Source organism: Notolepis coatsorum (genome assembly GCF_963971535.1).
Source record: "Notolepis coatsorum genome assembly, chromosome: 3".
In the NCBI taxonomy this organism is placed as follows: Eukaryota; Metazoa; Chordata; class Actinopteri; order Aulopiformes; family Paralepididae; genus Notolepis; species Notolepis coatsorum.
The window spans coordinates 16994895-17021133 of NC_140167.1; the positions used below are offsets into that span (position 1 = coordinate 16994895).

Here is a 26239-nt window from a genome sequence, read left to right on the forward strand (position 1 = left end):
TGACTCAAAAGTCTGGGGCGAGTTAACGAACAACAGAGGAGGGGTCACGTCACGGTGCCAATCTTAAGATCACTGTGATCAACAAATCAGAGTCATCGAACAACTGTCGAGCAGCCAAGAAATGTGATGTTACAGAGTGTCTTAACCCTTTCACTGCCACACTACAGAGGGTTAACCGTTTACTATCACACTACCGACGGTGACCGTGGCAGTGAAAGGGTTAAAGGATGGCGAGCCCAAAAGGACCGCCTTAGAAATGCAAACAGTCAGAGAAAATAAATTATGTTAACCAAAAGATGATAAAAACAACAGCCTATTGTTTTATTCAATGTGTTTTTTATTTTAAAATAAGTAATAATAATAATGAATAACAGCTGACACTGAATACAACAATGTGTATTATCTTGAAAAAAAAAAAAAAAAAACGCCAAACAATGTGCCTTCAGAATTCAGTGATTTGCCTCCCATGTGACCCGGCCCATGGACCAGCAAGTCTGAGAACCACTGTGCCGCATAACCACTTGCCATTAACGTCACCCCAGAGGAGGCATCTCACTGTGGCCTCCTCCACTGCAGGTGTGTCCCACCCACGCTCTCAGAATCAATACGCTCGCCGCCGCATCCGTCGAGCAACTTTATGAGGCAGGGCAAGGGTTGGCAGAGATCGATCAAAGCAAAGCTACAGAAAGTATGAACTTGTGATTGACTGACAGCCACCAGGCAGCACATTAGAGGGGGGGGGGGGGGTAAGGAGGAGCATGCAGACCTGTTTACTTGTCGTTGTCGTCCATGCTGGGATTGTTTGATGTATGGGGTGGCAGCAATTCAACTGGTCACCTTTGTTGATTACAAAATATAAAAACTCGAGCAAACTTTTTTTTCTTTTTCTTTTTTTTTACATAAAAAGATGTGAATTTAGTCCTCGGGCCAAGTCTTTGGTCTACGAATCCTGAATTTCCCCAAGGGGATCAATAAAGGAATATTTTATACAAAGCGCTTTACAATTTGTTCCTCACATTTTACCCATACACTCACACATCGACGGCGGAGGCAACCATGCAAGGTGCAGTTAGGGGTTAAGTGTCTTGCTCAAGGACACTTCGACACCCTGCCTGGGAGGAGCGGGAATCGAACCGGTAACCTCCAGATTACCAGACGACTGCTCTACCTCCGGAGCCACCGTCGCCCCTAGATAAACTATGCCAGCAAGGCAGTCAGTCACAATGATGAATGATATTGTACACTTGTAATTTCTTGGAACAAACTAGAACATTTTGCTTTACTTTTGGAGTGATGTGTTGAATAAATAGAATTGTCAAGACTTTTCACTCTGTTGGATTGTAAACACTAGCAGGGGACAGTCTGAGAGGAAACGTCACCATCCTCATTGGCAGATTATAAAATCAACAACTCCCTTTACATACTATTCTATGTAAGTGAAAGTAGAAACAGTCAATCAAAATGTTCAGTCTCCACCGCCCGCCACCCTTCGAACAAGCGGACCACTGACACCGCGTTGTGTAAAGCAAACATGACACGCCATTTGGAAGCGAGTGGAAACTTTGAATCAGCGCCCCGTCTTGTCCTGTCTTGTCCTGTCCATCACATTCTCAACCATTCCATAGACCTTCAGAATAAAATGCACTCATTCTAGTTCATGTTTCCCTCCACACAGGACGTGTGAACTGACACGTCGGTCCAACTAATAACTTTCCAAGTCGGGTTGTGGTGGTTGCGAAAATTAAACAAAGCAGCTCACATGACTTCATTGTTTTGTTTGCATTTTGTACTTTGGGTTGTACTTTAGTTTGTATATATATTGTATATTTTGTATAGTGTTTGGACTTTATTATTTGTACTGTATGAAGCACATTCTCAGGAGGGGGCTCATACAGAACCAACCAAGCATGTCACTGTAGTGTAATGTACCTTATATTGTATGTGACAGATCAAACAAAACTTGAAACTCATTGTTTGTTTAACAACTGTTACCGAGCCGCCCCATTGTCAAGTTTGGCAGGTGCCATTTTTGACAGGTGGCATAAACACTTTCACTGCCGCGCCACACAGAAGGTTAACCCTTTCACTGCGACAATACACAGGTTAACCCTTTCACTGCCACACAACAGCAGGTTAACCCTTTCACTGCCACACAACAGCAGGTTAACCCTTTCACTGCCACACAACAGCAGGTTAACCCTTTCACTGCCTCACTACAGCAGGTTAACCCTTTCACTGCCACACAACAGCAGGTTAACCCTTTCACTGCCACACAACAGAAGGTTAAGACCGGTGACCACTAACCACTAACTACAGTAATGTTATTTGTGGATAACATGAAGTACCCCCCCCCCCCCCCCCCTATAGAGTGGGCGTGCCACGACGCCACCAGAGGCTCTGGCGAGGCGCCGGACATGTGCACCACGGTGCAGCAATGCAATCCAATGGTGACAGCGAGCAAAGTTAAAGTTGTGATGTCAGTTGAAACACACTCCCCAATTGTAAATGTATTAACAGATGCTTGCAGTTTTGCAGAAAAACAATATAACATTATCATTATTAGCCCCCCGTCACAACAACAACAACACAACTTTGAAAGAAGAAGCCATGTCGCTTGTTGCTCGACGTGTGCAAGAAGTCTCGAGAACTTTATGTCCGCTGGTGCTTTGTGAAATGTAACTTATGTCGTGTAAAAGAAAACTGTTAACACGACGTTACCTTGTCGGCTTCACTGTCCCGTCACTCTCCCCAGGACACGACTCCTCTGCGTCCCCCGTCGTGCCCCAGTTCTCGTCGTCCTCCACGGTCACGTCTCCCCCGGTGATGATGACCTGCGGGCCGGGGACGAGCTGCTCCAAGCCCCGCTCCTCCATCAGGACCCCCGCGGCACCATCTCCTCCTCCTCCCCCGGACGGATCGGACCCCAGGGCGGCGATCTGCTCCCTTCTCCCGACGGCGGAGCCCCGGGTTTGACAACAAGTCCAAGTCAACGCGCTCGACAACAACAGGAGCACCAGGGAAATGCTCACGTTTCCAAAGTGAAACCCCCTTTCCATTTGTAACACTGGCACATTAGTGAATATGCGATTTACATGCCTTGTAAATCTAAAAAAATATCTAAAATCAAAGCACCAACAAAAAGATTACAAAAATGATTATCTATAACGCAAAGGGTGTTCTATCTGCTACGACGCCCCTTTCAAATGTATTCTTTTAGGTAAACATAAACAGCCACTGGGACACCATGTTATTCCCTTTATACTTGACTCCAGACGAGCCTTGGTAACGCGCGGCCCGCCCCGTTTCCACACAGGGATTGGACGGTGAAACCCTCACGGTGGAGAAATTCGACGTAAAGGCATCTGATTAGCACGTTATCCTGTCAATCAGAGCAACACGCACACTAAGCAGAATCTGATTGCATCGAACGTACGTCGCTCAAAATGGTGGCCCGCGCGGGGACCAGCCCCCCAAACACTGGCTTCCATTGGCTCGCCCCGCTGTCAGTCAAAACCACGCGTGCGCACACCCGTCCTCCACAGAAGTAAGCAAGAGATGACGCAAAGAAAATCCCCGGTGGCGTCGCTGGGCGTACCTTATGGTCAAGGTCTCATTGGATAACGGTGGCGTTGCTCGTCCAATTGAATGCCGGCGTGGAAGGAACACGACGCTATTGGCTGATTCGCGTGGCCGCGAATGAAGTCGAGGCTTCCGATTGGTCTGTCCGGCTGTCACTCGTGTGTAGTTGCCATACGCGTGGTGGATCAGCGAACAGCCGACATGAAAACATCAACGTGGCCACAGTGGAGCTGCCTCGGATGTTTCCTGTTCCTATCTTCCTAAACTGTCACGGGTTACATTCGGCTAAATAGGGGCATTACATAATGTGCGCTGGGCCGTTGAATGAGCTCAACAGCAAAGCGTTACATTTGTAGTTAGAGAAAATCCGAGGTAGTCGTAGTCTTTCAAATGTCCGTCATCTTCTTGTCATACATTAAACAACATTTGGATGTGTTTTATTAGGTACATTGTTACTGGTCGATAGTTAAATTGCCAATAGTTGGTGTGATATGAGGAATCAACCGACAACAGCCTCACTGCAATTCACACTTCATGTGTTCTACTCAAGTATGGGTATGTATATTAATATATATATTGGTTTGTGCAAACGTGTGAAGTCCCCCACTCTTCCGAGAAGCAAACCGATTCCACCTCTGGCGCCCCCAAGTGGCAATAACGGAGAACACCAGCAGACATGAAGACAGCGTCAGTGTTGTGGTAAAACTGAGTATTGCTGAGGGGTAAACTGTCATCCTGATCCTACCATCCTATATCTGCAATGGTAATTAGGATTATAGGTGAGTAAATTATAAATATAGAGTATATGTTGCAACATCTGTCAAATCTATGTAATGTAGGCCATCAAATACCATGGGAGGGGGGGGGGGGTATACTCCCACCCTGTATGAACTCATTACTACACACAATAGGTAATGAAGACGATCATGATTTTACTATCACAGAAAAACAAAGCAGCAGTCATAATGTTGTTGGTTTGGTCCTGTATTTGGTTGACAAACAAATGTACAGTAGTACCTTACAGACAAATCATAAATCACAGTTGCATTGTTAGAGAAGGATCAACTGAAATATGCTGGTGCAAAACCATTCCACACAATAAGAGTTATTTCAATGTACAAAAAATGTAAAGGCTTTGTAACATGGTGTTATAAGACAACGCAGGAGGAGTGTGGAGCTTTAGGCACGTTTACAGGCCTGTGGTCATGTCGTAGCCGATGCGCGACACCTCTTTAACCCTTTCACTGCCACACTACAGAAGGTTAACCCTTTAATAGCACACTGACGGTTACCGTCGGTAGTGTGATAGTAAAGAGTTAACCTTCTGTAGTGTGTCAGTGAAAGGGTTAACCTGCTGTTGTGCGGCAGTGAAAGGTTTAAACCTTTTGAGGTGTGCACGAGCACACTGGTACGATTAGAAGTTTGGAGAACCTAACCTTATAATGATGATGTTACAATGGCCACAGATGATTGAAAACTAGTGTTTTAGAGTTTCAAGAGACAATTCTGAGGAAGCATTTGAAAAGGAAAAAGAAAACTCACACCTCAAAGGGTTAAACTACATTTTAACCAGGGCTGGGCAATATATTGATATTTACAGTATAGTCTGCTATCGTATTTCTATTTTTTTTTTCATTGTGAAACAATTTTATTTATGTCTAATAAATGAAAAAAAAACTAATATTAACTCAATATTTTTCACAGAATTATCTCTTAAATATTCGCCAACATAGATTAAGACTTAGTTTCAGATACTGCATCACCCTTCATATTGCCATACAGTCCAATATGACGACCATCATTTGGAAGATTTGACGTGTGATTTTTCTATTCCTAAACAGATCAAAATAAATCTTTCTGAATACCATCACCCATTACACTTCACCTGCACCATTAAAAAGAGGAACTACGCCCAGTTTCAGAATTCATACATGTTATTCCTCTGGTCTAAGACCGTACAGAACTATTAGTCAAAATGAGCAACTCTCTCCCAAATCCAAAAACTATAGAGTAGCCAAAACTCAAACTTGTGAAGTTGTGATGTCATAAAGTATAAAGTCTGAAGCTGCTCCTTAGACAATGAATGGGCTAAATTAGTAGCTTTCTTCTATAGTTGAGGTCTCAGTCGTGAAACAACATGTACAGAAAACATACGGGACTTTTGGGAGAGAGTAGCTCATGTTCACAAATATTGATCGAACCGTCTCAGGCTATGGAAACAACATTCGAATATTTTATTTGAGTGGCGTTCCCCTTTAAGAAATATACACATGTCTGAGGTAATGCAACCGTATATGGACACGTTTTCCAACAATCATCATCATGACAGTTTTCCACTGTATTCTAGGTCCTCATATCAAACTATATCATCCAGAGTGATTGTCATAATTTGACATCATCTCCCTCCAGCATAGACAACAACAACAACAACAACACGTCTCCATTACATCACAAGTTGCCCGTGTGCATCGCCACGTTTGGAGTCGGGTAAAATTATGGCACAAGACTGTCCAAGACTGCTTGAGCAAGCGATGCGGAAACCGCACATGCAGGTGACAAAAACAGGCACAGAAAACAAGCAACAGTGTGGAACTGGGTACAGAAACACACACGTGTGAAGGTAGATACATTCAGTATAAAGAATTAGAAGGCAAACACTCAAAGACAAGACAGAGGCTCTCTCTCTGGACCCTGGACTTTGAAGCCAGGCAGGTGTAACAACACAGGGACCACTGTTTAAACCATAGGTTAAAGGGATAGTTTTGGAGCATGACCCTATTGACCTTGTATTGGTTTGTGGCTAACCATGCAGGGTTTAGTGCGCGGAACGGCATGGATTGTGCAGAGAAATGGCTAAACCAATCAATAACATCATTGGTCAGTAAGAATTAGGACTAGGGTTCCAAAAACTACAAGAACTATCCCTTTAAACAGAGAGGAACCCACACAGATATACACCCCCCCCCCCCAAACACTTGCTTCATTCCCTGAGTCATACCCGTCAAGTTTTTAAAAACACAATCTCATTTCCTTTAGACACCGGAAATGTTTAAAGGTCACAGTTAAAATCTCAAAGAGTTACGTTTCATCTATATTGAAGTGTATTCCACATAATTCTGATAAAAAAAAAATAGTTCCCTGGAAATGGAACACACATCGGACCACTGCTGCGAAGCATGTGAGTTACTCTGTGGGACAAGGACACTACAGAAGGCCAGAAGGAGATAAGAAATTAAAATTAAATAACCTGGAGCTTCCAGGCCGTCATGATGCAAAACATCTCTAGTGGAAAAGGTCAAAACAACAGCTGTCACACTTCAAGACGGCGTGTTTCCAGCGAGACTGCGAGGACATTCACTCTACAGGCACGACAGGAAGCACTACTGCAGTGACAGGGTAGATTTAGCCACAACCTTAAAAAGGGATAGTTCACATAGCCCCATTTCTTAAATCACCAAAGGAATGGATGTTGAAATTGACTCCACACACACAGGGCACACAAAGTAGATCCCAGTGAGCCCCAGCCGGCTCGTACTACAGACAGGAGACCGTACAGACCGACTTTGCGTTGGGTTGTACTCGATACCCATCTGGAGCTGGTATGAGGATGTCACTGATCAACATCATCACTGGTTAAGTAGGAACTAAAGCTGGGGTTCCAGGAATCAGAAGCATCTGAGGATGATGGGACTTGGCCGAGAGGGAAGAGCTCCATTGTGAAGCTCGTTCAGTTGACTTTAGGCAAAGTAAATATGGTTTGTGATTGAATTTCTTCACACGTTTAAAACAGATTCTCAAGGCACAGCCGAGCCCCACCTGCTAAAATGCAGATCGTAAGTCACCATCCCTAAAGTTACCCCACAGCAAACCTTAAAAATATATTTAGAAAAATTGTTTCAGATGTACAACAGTATATATATATACTTGAGATGCACTTGATTTTATGTATCAGGCACTTGGAACAATAAAACAAATTAAAAAGCACCACTTGCACGACAAGCAACCTAAAATACTCCCCGTGTTTCTTCAGGTACTTGACAAATATTCGACTACAACTTTGCCCAGTTGTTCTTCTTTCCAGGAGGTGTGGTTCAACTTAAAAAACACAGTCCGTACGGGGATTAAAACTGTTTTACATGGCACTTGTGGGTGAGGTGAGGTTGTACCAGAGGGGGGCGCTAGTGGGGCCAGGAGCCTCCTCAGTTGACCGGGGGATCCCGCACCCGCACACTTCCATCCTCCATGCCGAAGTAGACCCGCTCAGCCATGCCCACAAACAGGCCCGTCTCCACCACCCCTGAGGAGGCAGAGATGCATGGTGACAACAATAGTGCTATATATACACATGTTATGTATATTCATATTTACCATATATATAATATATATATTCATATTTACCATATATATGTCTGAATATACCTGCATATAATCATTCTATATACCTGCACATAACCCATATAACTGTATAATGGAATGTACAATAATGCTGTATATACCGGCGTATATATACCGGTATACATTTATATATATATATATATCTGTCTGAATATACCTGCATAATCCCTCTATACCTGCACAAAAGCTGTATGATAGCATTTACAATAATGCTGTATATACTGTATAATATATACATATATATCCAGTATATATCCACATCTGTCTGTACATACCTGCATAATCCTTTTTACATATCTGTAGCTACTATATCTATATCTCTGTACATATCCTATTCTTACTAGTTACGCTGCTGGCCAGTATGACTCACAACCATAATGTCTTTATACATACATCTGATTAGCACTATTACTCGGTAGTACTAATTAGGGATGTTCGATATTGGCTTTTTTACCTATACCGATATTGTCCAACTTTTAATTTCCGATACCGATATCAACCGATACCGATATCTGCAGGCCCCCCTCCCCCCAAAAAACTGAATAATTTCAGGTAATTAACATTACATATCTCTTGTCGTGGAATTAACACAACATTATGCATACTTTTGACAATAAATAAAATCAGAATGTGTTCTTACTTGCTTGCCTGGGTAAATAAATGTAAAAAAAAAAAAAATTGAAAACGGATACCGATAATTTCCGATATCACATTTTAATGCCAATATCGGTAGGCCGATAATATCGGACATCCCTAGTACTAATTTATATATTTTAACGCTAGCTTTAGTTGTAATAATTTCATGTTGGGTGTGAGAGAGGACGAACGTTCTCGAACCTGGGATCATCTTGATGGCCGTGTTGACCTCCTTCCAGTTCTGAGCAGCGTGCTCAAACTTCCAGTCCAGGATGAAGTTGCCGTTGTCCGTGACAACAGGGCCCTGAGAGGCGGACAGAGAGGGGGGGGAAGATGACCCATTAATTCCTGGGCTGAACAATTGGGCTGAATTGCAATCACATTGCAATTCATTTCATAGATATAGTGATATGATTGATATCAGAGGGATGATACTTTTTGCGTAATTCTTATTTTCTTAAAAAATATATATAAAATGATCACGATGTGATTTTTGCAGAAGTCTGTACCAAACCAAACTGTTTCCTTAAAGGAACACGCCAACATTTTGGGAAATTAGCTTAGTCTTCTCAAGAGAGAGAGACAAGAAGATAGATACCAATTTCCTCTCTGTGCGTTCAGTAGAAAGCTATCTGGCTGCATGTTAGCCTAGCTTAGCACAATGAATGGAAGCGGACAGTGCCCAACTAACACCTCTCCCGAAGGCTAACCGGCACTGTCCGCTTCCATTCATTGTGCTAAGCTAGGCTAACGTGCAGCCAGATAGCTTTCTACTGAACGCACAGAGAGGAAACTGGTATCTATATTCTTGTCTCTCTCTGGAGATGACCAGTGATGGGAATAACGGCACTATAAGTAACTTCGTTACTAACGGCGTTCGTTTTTTCAGTAACGAGTAATCTAACGGATTACTCTTCCAATCTTAATAACGTCGTTACCGTTACTACAAAAAAATGCGGCGCGTTACTATGAATGAACCTGTTTCTTTCATCAGACATATCTCTGCGCCGAGAGGCAATAATAATGTTCTTCCTTGTTTAGTGGACAGTGCGCGAGCCAAGCATACATGCTGACGATTGGCTGAGGTTGAATACAATGTCATGGTAAGCCAATCAGAGGTGGAGGTGGGCGGGTGTCTAAAGCATCCAGAGTCTGACACACAGCGCGACAAGACAAGCGATCACTGATCAGTGATCAGTCAGCATGAGAGCGCGGTCCGTGTAGTGTACGTTTTGAGCTCAAAAACGAATCCAACGAACAACACAAGCGACTCAGTCAACATGAGACCGCGGGTCCATGAGCGTTTTGTGTTCACTCTTTGCAGCGCAGGGCACTGAGTGGCCCTACTGCAGTGCTGACAGCCTTATCAACAGTGCTGCACTTCCTGGTTTAATAGGCTTCAGGTGCTCAGAGATATAATATATCTGTATGTCATGCATGTCTTAAATGTAATGATTAGATTAGTTTAGATGATTCGATTAGATTCTTATATCTGTATGTTGTGTATGTCATTGATTGATTGATTGAAAAGTTTATTAACAGATTGCAGAATGGGTACAGTACAGTACAGCTCAATACATACAATTGTTAAGGGGATGCAGACCAGAGAAAGACTTTCGTCATAAATGTCATGAATTGAAAATGGGGGACCCTGATGTAAACAAGACGAAACACTTTCTCTGGTCTGCATCCCCTTAACAATTGTGTGTATTGAGCCGTACTGTATTGTACCCATTCTGAAATCTGTTAATTAAAATGTTCAATCAATCAGTATTGTTACAAAGGATCAGATTAAACCGAATATATATATTTATTTATTGATATATGTTGCATAGTATTTGTATATCGTTTGATATCCCCTGTATATTCCTTGTACATATACACGGAATATCCCTTTAGCCCAGACCATAATAGTTCATTCTCCTATTGGACAGCGGTCCACCGGCGCCAGGGACCGGCCTCCGGAGCCAGGTTCAAAGTCACCGTCAAGATGTGTCTGGACATGCCCGGCCTTGCCCAGGGATACGCGACAGAAATGAGAGTGGAACTAGTTTGTTCACAGTGCGTATAAATACGGCGCAGGTGAATATAGAAGCCCCTTACCTCCGTACCCTTCGTCCTTAGTATGTTACCGATAAGTTGAAGCCTCACCCACGATACAACGTGCGGTGAAGTATGGCCTGTTTGGCCCCAGAATAGAGCATCGAGACCGCGTGCGAATTAGTAACTGAATTGTCAGAGTTTGGCGCTATACCGTCGAGTGCGACATATTTCTATTAAGTCTTTAATAGTCTATTTGTGTATAGTGTATCGTGCGGTTAAAGTTCTACAGTGACCAGCATCTCCAACGCTTTCTCGTATTAGCTAGAGTTCTTATCCAGGCTGGGCCGACCACATGGCGCTTTCACCCGAGGAGACCTAGACGAGAGCCGTATGGACATGTACACTGGATTAATCTACCCGACGACTGCATAGCCCTTTGCGGCTGGAATATATTTGCTTTGGTCCTGTGATTTATGGAGCGGAGAACCAGCCAACGCTGCACGTGTTGGATTTACCCCGAGAGGAGTCAAGTCGAGTCGGCGCCCAGAGAGCCTGAGGCCGACTAGCTTTCTTCCCTGTGGAGCTACAGTCTACAAGAGAACCAAGCTGTATTCGTCTGTGGATCAAGAGGCTACTGCACCGGCTTCTGTACCTGAAGTCTCCCTAGTCATCGTTGACCAGACGTCCTACTACCGACAGATCTTCTACCCCCCCTGCTGGCTTACAACCAGTGGGAACCCCTTCCAGTATCTCCGCTGTATTACTAGTGCACCATAGATATAATTCCCTAAGATTCAGGTTGTATAATTACCTCCTGCGTAACCAGAGAATGGACATTCGTTATTGATTTGCCTACGCATATTCCTTTGCCTTACAAGTGCATTCAAAGAATAATGTAAAGTATCCTATGTACCTTTTGCTCCATTAAATACTTGATTAATACCTTTGACTGGAACCGATTTCATTGTGGGAAGTGTTCATCATATTCATATATCGTGTACTGTATGGCCAGTAATTAAAGTACATAAAGCGGTAGTGGTTTAATGATACCATACTTATCAATACAGTCAGGGAATTGTACCCCTCAGTTACAAGTATATATATTTGTTATTTATTTTTGGTATAGTGCTTAACAAGCATAATTTAATGTTGCCCAGTTGTGGCCTGTTGAGGGGCAATACATATCAAAAGTTCCAAAACATCTATTCTGTTTGTATTTGTATGATCCACTACTATATAAACATAGTAATTATAATATCTACATAGCCTACATGGCATTTGATTGGAGGCTAGTCTCACTTTGTCCCACAGCAACATTAAAATAGTTTAGATTAGTGTATGTTGTTTATGTAAAAAAAAATCTTGAAAGTAACGCAATAGTTACTTTCTGAAGTAACTAGTTACTTTTATAATTTGTAACTGAGTAAGTAATTTAGTTACTTTTTGGAAGAAGTAACTAGTAACTGTAACTAGTTACTTTTTTAAAGTAACTTGCCCAACACTGGAGATGACTAAGCTAATTTCCCAAAATGTTGGCGTGTTCCTTTAAGGTTGGTAGAACACGATGTGTAGGCAAGGGCATCGCTGCAGCACAATACTTAGAAAATTGGAAATTGCAGCAGGCCATATTGCAATTTCAATAAATTGTGTAGCCGTGATTCATTCGCAAGTCAAGGGGGACTTGCCCGCTGAACGCAGCTACATACAATTTGTATCCAGACTCAACAGTCAAGGACAAAACTAATAAAAGGCTGGATAAATAAACACGCACTCAATTACCATTCTCTACAGATTTATTAAGATGTCACCCCCTCCCCCCAAGCACCCCACCCCAGACAGCAGCCCCCCCCCACTAATTTATTAATACCTTAGATCTTATTTAGCTCTTACTTAGATCATACTGCTGGCCAGTATGACTTACTACCAGTGTCTTTATACCTGTATCACTGTACATATTAATACTACAACTCTGTACATTAATTTGACAGCACTATACTCAGTAGTACTCATTTATATATTTTATACCCAGTTTAATCACCTGTACATTACTATTGCACTTTACTGTTACATTTGCACTCTGGTTGGATCGGATGCCAAACTTATTTTTGTTGTACTGTACTTGTGCTGTATAATGACAATACATTTGAATCTAATCTATTTGTGCATATTTTATATGTATTCATAATCTGCTTAATCTGGGTAGACTAATAAAACTCAGTATGGAGTATTGCACAGAGTAGCTCATCGGGAGCAGTTAGGGGTTAAGTGTCTTGCTCAAGGACACTTGGGACACACTGCTGGGGAGGAGCCGGAATCGAACCAGGAACCTTCCGACGACCACTTTACCTCCTGAGACACTGTCCCCCCTAATCACCATTATTATTGTTATGTTGATGGTATACATACAGTGATTCTCACCCGTCATTGTGTTGTTATTATAGATATATAGATAAGAGTATATCTGTCTCACCTGTCATTGTGTTATTATTATAGATATATAGATAGAGTATATGTCTCACCTGTCATTGTGTTGTTATTATAGATATATAGATATAGTATATGTCTCACCTGTCATTGTTATTATAGATAGAGTAACATATGTCTCACCTGTCATTGTGTTATTAGTATTATTGATATAGTAACATATGTCTCACCCATCATTGTTATTATTGATACAGTAACATGTCTCACCTGTCATTGTGTTATTATTATAGATAAGAGTAACATGTCTCACCTGTCATTACGTTATTATTATTGATATAGTAGCATATGTCTCACCTGTCACCATGTTATTATTATTGATATATTAGCATATGTCTCACCTGTCACCATGTTATTATTATTGATATAGTAGCATATGTCTCACCTGTCACCATGTTATTATTATTGATATAGTAGCATATGTCTCACCTGTCACCATGTTATTATTATTGATATAGTAGCATATGTCTCACCTGTCATTGTTATTATTATCAAGAGTGTACATATGTCTCACCTGTCCAGCTGACCATACCCTCACCATTATCTTTTATTAATATTTTACCTTGTTCTTTACCTTCTATTATTTGTTTTATTTCTTTGTTTTATTCTTGTATTTCTATTGTAATTTCTATTGCCCTGCCTGTACCTCCCCTCCCCTGTGCTGCTATGAGCCATGAGTTTCACCGCAGGGCTTAATAAAAAGGACCAACCGTACACGTGCCAGCGTGGAGGAGGGCTGTTGGTTGAATGCAAATGAAGATTCATCATAGGTTCCTCAACTCACTGCTTTACTGACGGCCATCCTCAGGTTGAGCTCCCCGCCGAAGCGCTTCACGATCATCCTGGAGACGGGTACGTACGCCATGGGAATGACTTCAATAGGAACCCCCTTCTTCCACTGTTGGCCCAAGACATCGGAGTCCTTCCTGTGAGAGGACAAGGAGACAGAGGGTCTGTTGCTGGTTCCCAGGCCGTATGTGTTCCACTCTGCTCGCTTCATATCACAGCTGTATGTGTTCCGCTCTGCTCGCTTCATATCACAGCTGTATGTGTTCCGCTACACTCTGCTCGCTTTATATCACAGCCGTATGTGTTCCACTACACTCTGCTCGCTTTATATCACAGCTGTATGAGTTCCACTCTGCTCGCTTCATATATTAAAAACGGAGGTTCGAACGTTCGTTCGTAAAACCCTGACGAGGTTCGAAACCCAAAAACAGGCTTCGGGGACAGCCTTATATCACAGTGTTCCGCTACACTCTGCCCGCTTCATATCACAGCTGTATGTGTTCCGCTACACTCTGCTCGCTTCATATCACAGCTGTATGTGTTCCGCTACACTCTGCTCGCTTCATATCACAGCTGTATGTGTTCCGCTCTGCTCGCTTCATATCACAGCTGTATGTGTTCCGCTCTGCTCGCTTCATATCACAGCTGTATGTGTTCCGCTACACTCTGCTCGCTTCATATCACAGCTGTATGTGTTCCGCTCTGCTCGCTTCATATCACAGCTGTATGTGTTCCGCTACGCTCTGCTCGCTTCATATCACAGCTGTATGTGTTCCGCTCTGCTCGCTTCATATCACAGCTGTATGTGTTCCGCTACGCTCTGCTCGCTTCATATCACAGCTGTATGTGTTCCGCTACGCTCTGCTCGCTTCATATCACAGCAGTATGAGTTCCGCTACGCTCTGCTCGCTTCATATCACAGCAGTATGTGTTCCGCTACATTCTGCTCGCTTCATATCACAGCCGGGCAAATGTACACAGACTGAAATTGACTTTTGATATCCAGGGGGCGACGGTATGTCATGGCACTTTATTATACTTTACTCAGAAGCATTTTATATCACCTAAACATAAAGTGAAGTTGTTGAAATGGTCCCAACTTCTCAAAATATCAATGGAGTCTGTTTACTGGAGGGTTGACATCTGGATTAGAAAGTAAAATGTGTTATTCTCGCTCCACGCCGCGTTCGATTCATCACGGCGGCGGCCGGTAAACAGACACTCTCCGAAGAGTTGGACCATTTCAACAACTTCAGGGTAAGTGTTTGACAAATAAGTGGCCTGCATTTGTATGTTTAGGTCATATAAAATGCTTCTGGATGAGTCAAATAAAATGACGATCGCCGGTCTCTGTACACCACCACAATGTCTCTGTACACCACCACGATGTCTCTGTACACCACCACAATGTCTCTGTACACCACCACGATGTCTCTGTACTCCACCACAATGTCTCTGTACTCCACCACGATGGACTTGAAATGAAGATGTGCTTTAAGTGCAGACTTTCAGCTTTAATTTGAGGGTATTTACATCCAGATCAGGTGGACAGTGTTTCTCTATGTGCCTCCTAGTTTTTAAGGGACCAAATTAAAGCTGAAAGTCTGCACTTAAAGCACATCTTCATTTCAAGTCTATTGTGGTGATGTACAGAGACAAAATTGCGAAAATTGTGTTAATGTCTAAATATTTATGGACCCGACTGTATACAGCCGGGAACCAGCAAGGGGGTATGTACCATTTACAGTATATACTGTAGACCAGGGGCCCGAAACAGGCTGACCGTGGGACAAACAATGCAACTGGACGTTGATCCTTTCAAAATAAAGTAAATAACAACATCAATGTGTTTGTACCCGAGTAACAAGTTTCATAATACTGCACCTTCTTAAATAGTTAAATTGGGTCAGAATAGCACAAATAGAATATCTTAATAATCCTCTGAACTAATGTTGCGAAGGGCTGAGTTTGGGGCAACTCTGGTACACAGCAGATTGTTTAACAACTGGTCCAGTGTTGTTGCTGGTCTGTAGACATAACCTCATACAGGTCCTTGGACCCAAACAGTGTTTCCAGTGAAAGGTTTTAACTGCAGGCGGAGGGGACAGAGCGATGGAGGTAAATGCTGTGCAGTAGGGCTGTCCGAATAAATTTCTATATTCAAATTTGAAAAAAGAAAAAAGATTATGAATTTGAATACCAAACTGCCAGTCCTGCCATGTTTTTCTTTTTATACAAAATATAGAAAACATTATTCATGAAGTCAACTGAAAACACATCACTGGTTCTTCAGCCTGATGCCTAATGACATTGGTACCACAAATGTATTTGATCAAACACAACAGACATGGTACTTGTTAATTGTAAGCATGTTACGCCTGCTTCAGTGTGGTAAAGTTAGAATTTCATAAATATGTGCCTAATTTCAGCCTATTCATATTAAAATTCATAATCTGAGAGACAACTGACAGCCCTAATAAGCAGATATTTCCGATTTGCAAAGTCTGGATTTCAGGATTTACTGCGTCAATGTCAAATTATCATTTTGAAAGCTGTTATGGGGGCATAGGGTTATGGGGGGGGGGGGGGCTGAGAGCCAAAAGATAGTTTTCAGAAGCATCTGACTGATAATGTCACATTGACACGGTAAATCCTGAAATTCTGATTTGGGAAATTAGCTATTTCAAATTCCAAAATCAGTAACACTGCAACTTAAAACATTTGCATAAGGCTCTGCCAAACAGACCCTTTTGCTGTTCGTAACAACATGTCATTTGTGGGCCGAGCCCTTCTTCCAGAGCCTGTCCACATCTTAAACTCTAAAGGGCACTTCTCTGGATCTGAATGAAAGCATGTGACGTCCAACGAGCCGTCAGCGCAAAGTGGTCTCATGAGCCTGAAGCCTCTCTCCCCAGGGAGCGTGTCGCTGGGTCTCATGAGCCTGAAGCCTCTCTCCCAGGGAGTCTCTCGCTGGGTCTCATGAGCCTGAAGCCTCTCTCCTCAGGGAGCCTCTCGCTGGGTCTCATGAGCCTGAAGCCTCTCTCCTCAGGGAGCCTCTCGCTGGGTCTCATGAGCCTGAAGCCTCTCTCCTCAGGGAGCCTCTCGCTGGGTCTCATGAGCCTGAAGCCTCTCTCCCCAGGGAGCCTCTCGCTGGGTCTCATGAGCCTGAAGCCTCTCTCCTCAGGGAGCCTCTCGCTGGGTCTCATGAGCCTGAAGCCTCTCTCCTCAGGGAGCCTCTCGCTGGGTCTCATGAGCCTGAAGCCTCTCTCCTCAGGGAGCCTCTCGCTGGGTCTCATGAGCCTGAAGCCTCTCTCCTCAGGGAGCCTCTCGCTGGGTCTCATGAGCCTGAAGCCTCTCTCCTCAGGGAGCCTCTCGCTGGGTCTCATGAGCCTAAAGCCTCTCTCCTCAGGGAGCCTCTCGCTGGGTCTCATGAGCCTGAAGCCTCTCTCCTCAGGGAGCCTGTCGCTTGGTCTCATGAGCCTAAAGCCTCTCTCCTCAGGGAGCCTCTCGCTGGGTCTCATGAGCCTAAAGCCTCTCTCCTCAGGGAGCCTCTCGCTGGGTCTCATGAGCCTGAAGCCTCTCTCCTCAGGGAGCCTCTCGCTGGGTCTCATGAGCCTGAAGCCTCTCTCCCCAGGGAGCCTGTCGCTGGGTCTCATGAGCCTGAAGCCTCTCTCCTCAGGGAGCCTCTCGCTGGGTCTCATGAGCCTGAAGCCTCTCTCCTCAGGGAGCCTCTCGCTGGGTCTCATGAGCCTGAAGCCTCTCTCCTCAGGGAGCCTCTCGCTGGGTCTCATGAGTCTGAAGCCTCTCTCCTCAGGGAGCCTGTCGCTTGGTCTCGGAAGCGTTGTTCTGCTTACAAGATGACACTCAGCGTAAATCTTTTAATTATTTCCCTTACTTCGGTAATGTATGTATCCTCAGTCTCTTTTCTATTTTATTAAAATGTTCTGTCCCCATTACCCTTCGAGAGGCCCCTTTGTCATCTCGCCAGGCCATCATTGTAAATAAGAATTTGTTCTTAATTGACCTGCCTGGTTAAATAAAAAATAAATATTTGGCAGTGTTGCCTTGACCGAACATTATTTTACAACTTGTAAGTCGCTTTGGATAAAAGTGTCAGCTAAATGACAAAATGTAAATGTAAATTTGACACGTCTTAAAAAAGGGGTTTACAGCCATTAGCTCCGAAGGAGACTAAACAACAAGGCATACACGCCGTCCTTCCGCTATAAAAAAAAACACACCTGTAGTCGGCGATGACGATGAAATGTTTAGCGCAGCCTGCCACGATCTTCTCCTGAGTCAAACAGCCCCTGCAAGAGAAAATAAAGAGAGAAAGAGAGACACACAAAGACAAAAGAGAAATAGAAAAGAAAGATAAACCGAGGCCAAAGATGAGACGCTGAAAGCACTTCAACATTGTGTTATCTGAGTGATTGACGGTGAACGGGGGGGGGGTCATACCCTCCTCCTTTGATCAATGTGAGCGCTGCGTCCACCTCATCTGCCCCGTCGATGGCCACGTCCAGCTGTGATTCACGGAGAGAGAGAGAGAGAGAGGGAGAGAGACAACTTATCATACGGGGGAGCAAGGGATACTGCTGACAAAAACACTTCCCCGGAGGCGCACGCTGACGCATTGGCAACATTAGTTCCTTCTCCATTAGTGCCCTCCAGTAGAACCCTCGCAGGCAGGTCCCCTTTTCAAACTGGGGAAAACAACATTGATTTTGTACTATCGAGTTGACGGACATTGTTGTTGTTGTTGTTGTTGTTGTTGTTGTTGTTGTTGTTGTTGTTGTTTTTTGGTCTTTCAACATCACCTCATCTATGGTGGCTCGCGGAACATCCTCTATCGATGTCGGCTGTCAATCACGGGGGAGACTTTAAAACGGAAAACTCAGGAGTGTGTTTGCGCAGCGGTGTGTGGTTCTGTCCAGTGAGGTCCTACTGACCCTGTACGGTGTGCGTCAGCGCCGCGCGCTGTACATGTTGTTGGGTCTTTGCACCTTTTCACCAAGGTTGGATGGTTCATTTATTGTACATCACAATTTCACACAAAAAAGTATTTCTAGCTCTGTTTTTCAGATGTCATCAGCTGTATTTATAGACACTTGTGTGTCCCCCCCCCCCCCAACAGAGTGGGTCGTCCACTCCCCCCAGTATGGCTTGTCCACTGAGACGATGGGAACACAAAGCAGGACACAAAGCAGAACACAGAGCAGAACACAGAGCAGGGGAGACACAGGAGTGATGGATGACACATAAAATAAATAAAAAGAAAATGGTCTTCCAGGAAACAACAAACATCTATTTTGATTTCATGGGGCCTTTAAGCTTCCTGGGAGAAAGGGGTGCGGAGGAGGGAAGGAAGGGGGGCGAGGGAGGGATGAACAGGTGAGGGGGGAGGAAGGGGGGCGAGGGAGGGACGAACAGGTGAGGGGGGAGGAAGAGCTGCCGCGGTATCGCTGTTACATCACGCCCACCGCAGAGTTAGGCTGAATACCGCATTACCGCTGTTTTTTATAATAATAATAAAGTACCCTGCTCTCGTTGGGCTTGCGGCTCTGCAGATATACCCTACTCCTCTGTCGAGGTTCCAAGCGACCCTATTGGGTACCAGAAAAGTCACATGAAACACTGCAGACCACTGATTGGTCAGAAGAGAGACACGTCACACGTTGGAGCGTCCTGCAGTGTGTTACCACCAATCGGCAAGCGTGTATTAGGTTTTTACTTCCTGAATGTCAGCCATTGATCAGAGCTCACAACACGGCTAATACGTTAGCTCCCGCCGGAGACCGGAGTGGATTACCGTCGCTCCTCAGGGGGAACGAGGCATAATGATTTTACTGCAACGAATGTTATAATAAAAGCCCTTCGTTCTATACACTTGTCTGATTGAAAACTTTATTAACAGACCGCAGAATGGGTACAACTCGGCACGCTCTGAGCAAAGAAAGGAACTGAGATATGAATTGAGTAACGCTTGCCTTGCTATGGTCCGGTAAATACGCTGATGTTATTGAACGTGTAACTATATAACGTTAATGCCACAAAACAAATGCCTTTGTAATCATAAGTAGTAACGTTATAATAATAATAAGAAGAAGAAGGGGTCGGGGGGGTAACTGCCGGGCGCGCCGCTACCACCCCTGCCCGCAACACAGAGTGAACGGCGCACGACCAGAGGGGAGACTTCGAATCCGTGTTTCACTTTTAATAACGAATGCGTGCTTGCCGAATCCCAAACAATATTCATGCTGAAAAGTCATCCTCTAAAGATAGACATTTAGACTAGAGGCAGGCTATATGCTATAAAGAGTAGACTACAAAAAAAATGCATTCAAACCTTTTTTTTATTTGTTTTTGTGTGTGTGTAATAACCGCAGCGGTAGGAAATATTTCGCAAATTTGTGCGGTAAGGAAAACATCAATACCGCGGCAGCTCTAGAGGTGATGGGGAAGGAAGGGGGGCGAGGGAGGCACGAACAGGTGATGGGGAAGGAAGGGGGGCGAGGGAGGCACGAACAGGTGATGGGGAAGGAAGGGGGGCGAGGGAGGCACGAACAGGTGATGGGGGGAGGAAGGGGGGCGAGGGAGGGACCAACAGGTGATGGGGAAGGAAGGGGGGCGAGGGAGGGACCAACAGGTGATGGGGAAGGAAGGGGGGCGAGGGAGGGATGAACAGGTGAGGGGAGAGGAAGGGGGGCGAGGGAGGCACGAACAGGTGATGGGGGGAGGAAGGGGGGCGAGGGAGGGACCAACAGGTGAGGGGAGAGGAAGGCCAGGGGGGAGGACACAGGGGGTGCAGCGGGTCACGTACGGTACCTCTGGGTGCCTGTCCAGATCCGACAGGGTGAGGCCGTGCTTGAGGACCAGCTGACGAGCCTGGAGGGGGAGGAGAGGGAGAGAGAGAGACACGGGGGAGAAGAGGAGAAGAAAAGGGAGGGGACATAATAAGGTCACGGACCAACTTTCGGTCGATAACTAACTAGTCATTTAAAGAGACTGTGCAGTGGGAACATCCAGACGCCTCGGAGACCAGACTGACCTGGAAGGAGGTCGGGACGCAGATGATGTTGAGCTTCTCGCTGCGCACCCTCTCCGCTGTGAGGAACACAGGCCACAGTTAGAGAAGATAAGATGTTCCTTTATTGAATGTAGCATCAGGCATAAAAGAAAATATTGTTTGTTTCCTGTTGGTTGTCAGTTAAGGCCATGGGTAGGTAGGGAATTTTTTTTTTCTTTTATTCTTTCCCACTGCGACTAGTATGGATAGGGAATTTCTTTATTTAATTAAAATGTTCACAACAACATGGATGCATGTACTCTGCCAGCATGTTTAATATCCATAATACTAAAGGTTTGACTAAGATTTCTATGAAACTTTATTGTAAAAGAAAAAAAATATATATATATATATATTTTTTTTTTTTTATTCATAAAATAATTTTTTTCTTTTAGGCTCCATAGCAGCATGGAGGGGGGGGGGGTACAGGTATGGGGAGGATAATAGTAGAATGACATATATAGGCAATACAATTGTATCTGAACATAAACATATGAGGACAAGTGTAATTAACTCTGAATAGAAAAATAGGTGAAAGGTAAACTGTGTAAACAAAAGGTGCAGATGAGGGTCTGTATGCCCTATGGGTTATATTATATGTTACAATAAATATAGGCAATAAAGAATTTGAATCTGAATGTGTACTATGAGTAAGAGTAAAAGTGAACAGTATACACAAGGTGCAGTATACACAAGTATACTAACTGGCATGATATACGTCATACGTTGTAGTCAGGTTTTGGTGGTTAAGAGTCAGACACTTAGTGGGCACTGGGCAGGCCTTCCTGATAGTTCTCGAGTTCTGCAGCCGTTAGTTCTCCAGCTGCCGCTGGTCTCCAGACAATGTAGTTATTATGTTATGATCCAATTATCAAAAAAGAGAGCATGCACTTTCACTCTGGTGATCCCTGAACCTGCTCCCAGTGTGTGTTAAATAGTCAATGATCCTGATTAACCCTTTCACTACCACACTACAGAAGGTTAACCCTTTACTATCACACTACAGACGGAACCGTGTGATAGTAAAGGGTTAACCTTCTGTAGTGTGGTAGTGAAAGGGTTAACCTGCTGCCGTGTGGCAGTGAAATGGTTAACCTCATGTATTGTCGCCGTGAAAGGGTTAACCGTTTGGTAGTGTGGCAGTGAAAGGGTTAAAGATCCTTATGTGATCCTAATGAAGATCCCTATGTGATCAAAACGCTGATCTCTCGATAAACACACACACAGTGGGAGCAAGTTTAATAGTTTGCGGACTCTTATTCATTTTGATGATGATCCCAATTAGACATACTCAGTCAAAAGCCAAATGTTTTGGGACTGCGAGATAAAGTTGGTGTTTTTGTGCCGTTTAGAGCTAAGCCCTCTTAGTCGATTAGTCCGTCGGTTTGTTCTTAGTTGACCAAGACATTTGTTAGTCGATAAGTCATTCTTTATGCTTAAACTTGTTTTCTGAAAGATAGTCCTTCTGCGTGCAAGTGGAAAACGTTTATGATTTGTCGATTGAATAAAGTAATTTATTAGTCATCAAAGTCCTATGACAATTAATCGACCCATTCATGTTTTTTTTTAGTTGAGGACAGCCAATGGTAAGTCAACGTTAGTTCACCATATCTAGGGCTGGGTGATAAATCAATTTAAATTATGATTTTGGCTGGCCACTTGTAGAAGATAACAGAAAGGCAGCATTTGGTCGAGAAGAAAGGTAAAACTAATTCAGTCGTCCGTAAACACTTGAGGAGTCTTGACTTGGAACAAGATAAAAAAAAAACTTTGATAAAAGATGTGTTACACGACCACAAAGAAACAGTGTTAAAGTTCAGAAAACACATATGATGTTTGCCATAATCAAGCAGCGCTAACCATATCAATGCAAGAAGACTCCCGATTGCAGCCATAAAAACAGCTTCACACACTCACCTAATCTGTCCACAGCATAGACGATGGTGGAGCCACTGCCCACTCCAACTACCTGGTTGTTCTAAAAGGAGAGGAATAATCAATACTGTGGCTACAACACACTGCATTCCACATCACCGTAACGACTGCCTTCCACAAACCATGGGTCATCATCATCATGACTCATGACCTTTAAGGGGGTTAAGTGTGGTCCTCTGATCCCCCCACATCTAAAGTGTTTTCACGAACCTGGGTCCCAAGATGAGTGTACTTTTTAAACTGAATCAAGTTAAAGCTGGGTTTCTGGTTAGAACGTTACTGATTGATTGAAAATTGTATTAACAGATTGCAGAATGGGTACAATACAATACAGTAAATGTATCAGTACTAAATACCTATATGTCCCTATGCCATAAATGTCATGTATGTTGTGTATGTCATAAATGTCTATATGAATTGAAAATGGGTGACCCTGATGGAAACAAGACAAACGTCTTTCTCAGGTCTGCATCCCCTTAACAATTGTATGTATTGAGCCGTACTGTATTGTACCCATTCTGCAATCTGTTAAATAAAGTTTTCATTCATTCATTCATTCATACAGTCGCCTCAATACACACAATTGTTAAGGGGATGCAGACCAGAGAAAGACTTTCGTCTTGTTTACACCAGGGTCCCTTATTTTCAATCCATCATAACATACAGATAGACAGTACTGCTACATCTATACATTTATGACATACCAGATTTACAAATACAGTACTGTTTGTGATACAAAAAGAGTCTAAAAAAAGTATACATTTGACGAAGAAACTACATTGGATTGAAACTGTACATTACAACTTATGGACTAAGCAGACATCCCTCACCTCAATCGTTGCTTTAAAACTAGCACTGGTTTACTGAGAGTAAATCAACAAGCCTCTTTGGCAAATTCCGTTTCTAATTTCAGTTTCCAGGTTTAACTCATGAATAATCCATGTGAGGTAACACCAGTAGCAAACTAGCTCGTAGCTGCTTGTATTATTATTATTAACTCGTAGAGGTGTAAACACACAGTTACCCCATGATGCGACCTACGATCAGTGCATCCATGCGACTTCTTTTGGGGACGATCTGAACCAAGCTAGGCAACATTAATAACGTGGTGTACGTTATTATTGTTTAGATTAAGTTACATGTTCATAATACATGGCTTTCTGGGCGCTAGAGCTAACGTTAGCTAGCTTGCAGCATGCATGTTGTGTGCCTCCTCTCTCTGTCACCCAAAATAACATATCTGCAGCCAAAACGTTAGCTGTGAGTTAATAAGATACACGTCAAAACATTGCATATAATAATGTGTGTCATGGATTCTCACCTGGACGTGGTTGTCCACCGCTGCATACGCTGCTAGTTTCTTCGCCTCTTCTGCCATGATGGTAACAACAGGACCACGACTCGTACTCAACAGTCTCAACACGTGGTTCTGTGTTCTTGTGTTCGAGACCCTGGTCTGCCTTCTTCCCGGTGAGAAGGATCCAGCTGCGAGGTTGTTTCTGCAACAAGCGACCAGCCCCTGAAGACTCCTGCCCCTGCAGCCCATCTGACCTCTGACCCTGCTGCCCAGACCACGCCGCTGTCCCTCCCTCTCTCTCTGCAGGACAACAACAAGTTGCTAGTTCAGTTCAGTTAACGGTCAAGCTTTAATCTGTATGTTAGTGGGGTTGTTGGTGAATTTCTCGAAGTCAACGTCCTGTCTTTTTAACTTTCTGTCTACGTGCATGTCTATGGCTTGCTTGGGGAAACATGCACTTAGTTAGAATCACCAGAAAGGCTTTCGAAATAGTGAAATGCCATGTTGGCCTCAATATTTTCAAAACAAATTATATGAAAAGGTTATGAAATGAACAAGAATGTGATAAAATATGTAATAAAAACGGAGCTCAACGCATATATTTGATCAGTAGAAATCCGTTTGTTTTTCCCCAATACCAAGATGGCGGCGGTGTCGTGACGTCAGAGTGTCTTCGAGACTTGTGTCAGAAGGGGACTTCGGAGGATGGCTTGGAGATCTGCGAAGTTGTGCGCAGGACGGGAAGCAGCTTGAGTTGACACAAGGATATCAAACCGGCACATCCGGGACGCGTCTTAGCATTCCCCCCCCCCCACTGCCGCGCCTACTTTTGGGGGAAAACTCAGACAGTGTCCTTGTATTTTACCTGTATAAAAACTGTAGGCAGAACGCTTACATTGTTTGAAAAGTTTGTTTTGTTAAGTCAAGCAATTACTTTTCAACACTGGCCACCATTGAGCGTTAATCAGTTTTTAGGCATGCCTATTTCGTGGCAAGACCAAAATGACCCAATGTTGCCTGTCTGATTGTTCACAGTCCCTGAGCTGTTCGAAAATATTGTGATTCCATTTGTACCAATTCCTCATCTATTGAAAAGAACGGACTCTTTTATTTCTTAATTTTTTATATAAAAAATTGGCAGATGATTGGTAATTAAGATAATGTGTATTATACACAGTGATTTTTCATTGCAGTCTAGTTGACTACAGCTTATATTAGTCATAAACTAGCACCAATGCAGGCCTATTTTGTGACTGAGTTCTATAGAGTCCTATCTCAATATAGGCCTACTGTTTAATATTTGTACTGTGTTGCATTTCAGTGATAATGCAATTGCCCATTGTGTAGGATCAAGTCTGCTATTATACTACTAGTACAACTATGGTAGTACTAATAATAATGATTATAAAAGTGATTTATATAGCACCTTTCTAGATAATAGGTTCAGCCAGACCTGTATGGCTATGCGAGACTGAGGTCGCTTTCACACCTACAGTATAATTCAGTAGATGGGGGCGACAGTGGCTCAGGAGTTAGAGCGGTCGTCTGATAATCACAAGGTTCCCGGTTTGATTCCCTCTCCTCCCGGGCAGCGTGTAGAAGTGTCCTTGAGCAAGAAGACACTTAACCCCTAATTGCTCCCGATGAGCAGGTTGGCACCTTGCATGCAGGCTGCCGTCGGTGTGTGAATGTTTGAGTGAATGGGTGAATGTGAGGAACAAAATTGTAAAGCGCTTTGGATAAAAAGCTGTTATATAAATGCACCATTTACCATTTAGATTTGGTGTGATTCAGGGGTGAAGTTGCTGTTTTTTTCATTTGGTTCAGTTCGCTTTCACACTGCACTTTGTCAAGCGGATAAAATGGTTTCTCAACCTAATCTGGCAACACATATCCCCCATACAAAGCCCAATTTAATTCGTGTCACAATACAACGTAATAAAAAAAAACTTTTGGGTAAACGGGAGATTATACAGTATATAACCTGATCTGCCAGATGGTTTGTTCCACAGAAT

General features: G+C 43.5%; 2 protein-coding genes across 3 annotated transcripts in view; both read right to left on the reverse strand.

Moving 5' to 3' along the window:
- The window catches only part of eif2ak3 (eukaryotic translation initiation factor 2-alpha kinase 3), a gene marked incomplete at its 3' end in the record, with an annotated part of 67013 nt that extends 63776 nt beyond the window's left edge, over positions 1–3237 (reverse strand). The window contains 1 exon segment of the mRNA XM_084310836.1: positions 2719–3237. Coding sequence (XP_084166962.1) covers positions 2719–3056 — 338 coding nt within the window. The 5' untranslated portion in view covers positions 3057–3237.
- Positions 3238–4553: 1316 nt separating this feature from the next.
- rpia (ribose 5-phosphate isomerase A (ribose 5-phosphate epimerase)) lies at positions 4554–24587 on the reverse strand. Of its 2 annotated transcripts, XR_014619487.1 has the most exons (10): positions 24249–24587; positions 22910–22970; positions 20975–21030; positions 20752–20811; positions 18385–18449; positions 18165–18233; positions 13919–14060; positions 8812–8914; positions 4931–7876; positions 4554–4823 (listed from the first exon to the last, which is right to left on the reverse strand). XR_014619487.1 is itself a non-coding variant. In XM_084310263.1 (9 exons), exons 1-9 carry the CDS (start codon positions 24471–24473, stop codon positions 7779–7781), a joined length of 879 nt encoding a protein of 292 aa, XP_084166389.1. In that variant the 5' UTR covers positions 24474–24587; the 3' UTR covers positions 4554–7778. The 2 variants fall into 2 exon arrangements, 1 of the variants encoding a protein (XP_084166389.1); XM_084310263.1 differs by having other exon boundaries at positions 4554–7876.
- Positions 24588–26239: the final 1652 nt, after the last annotated feature.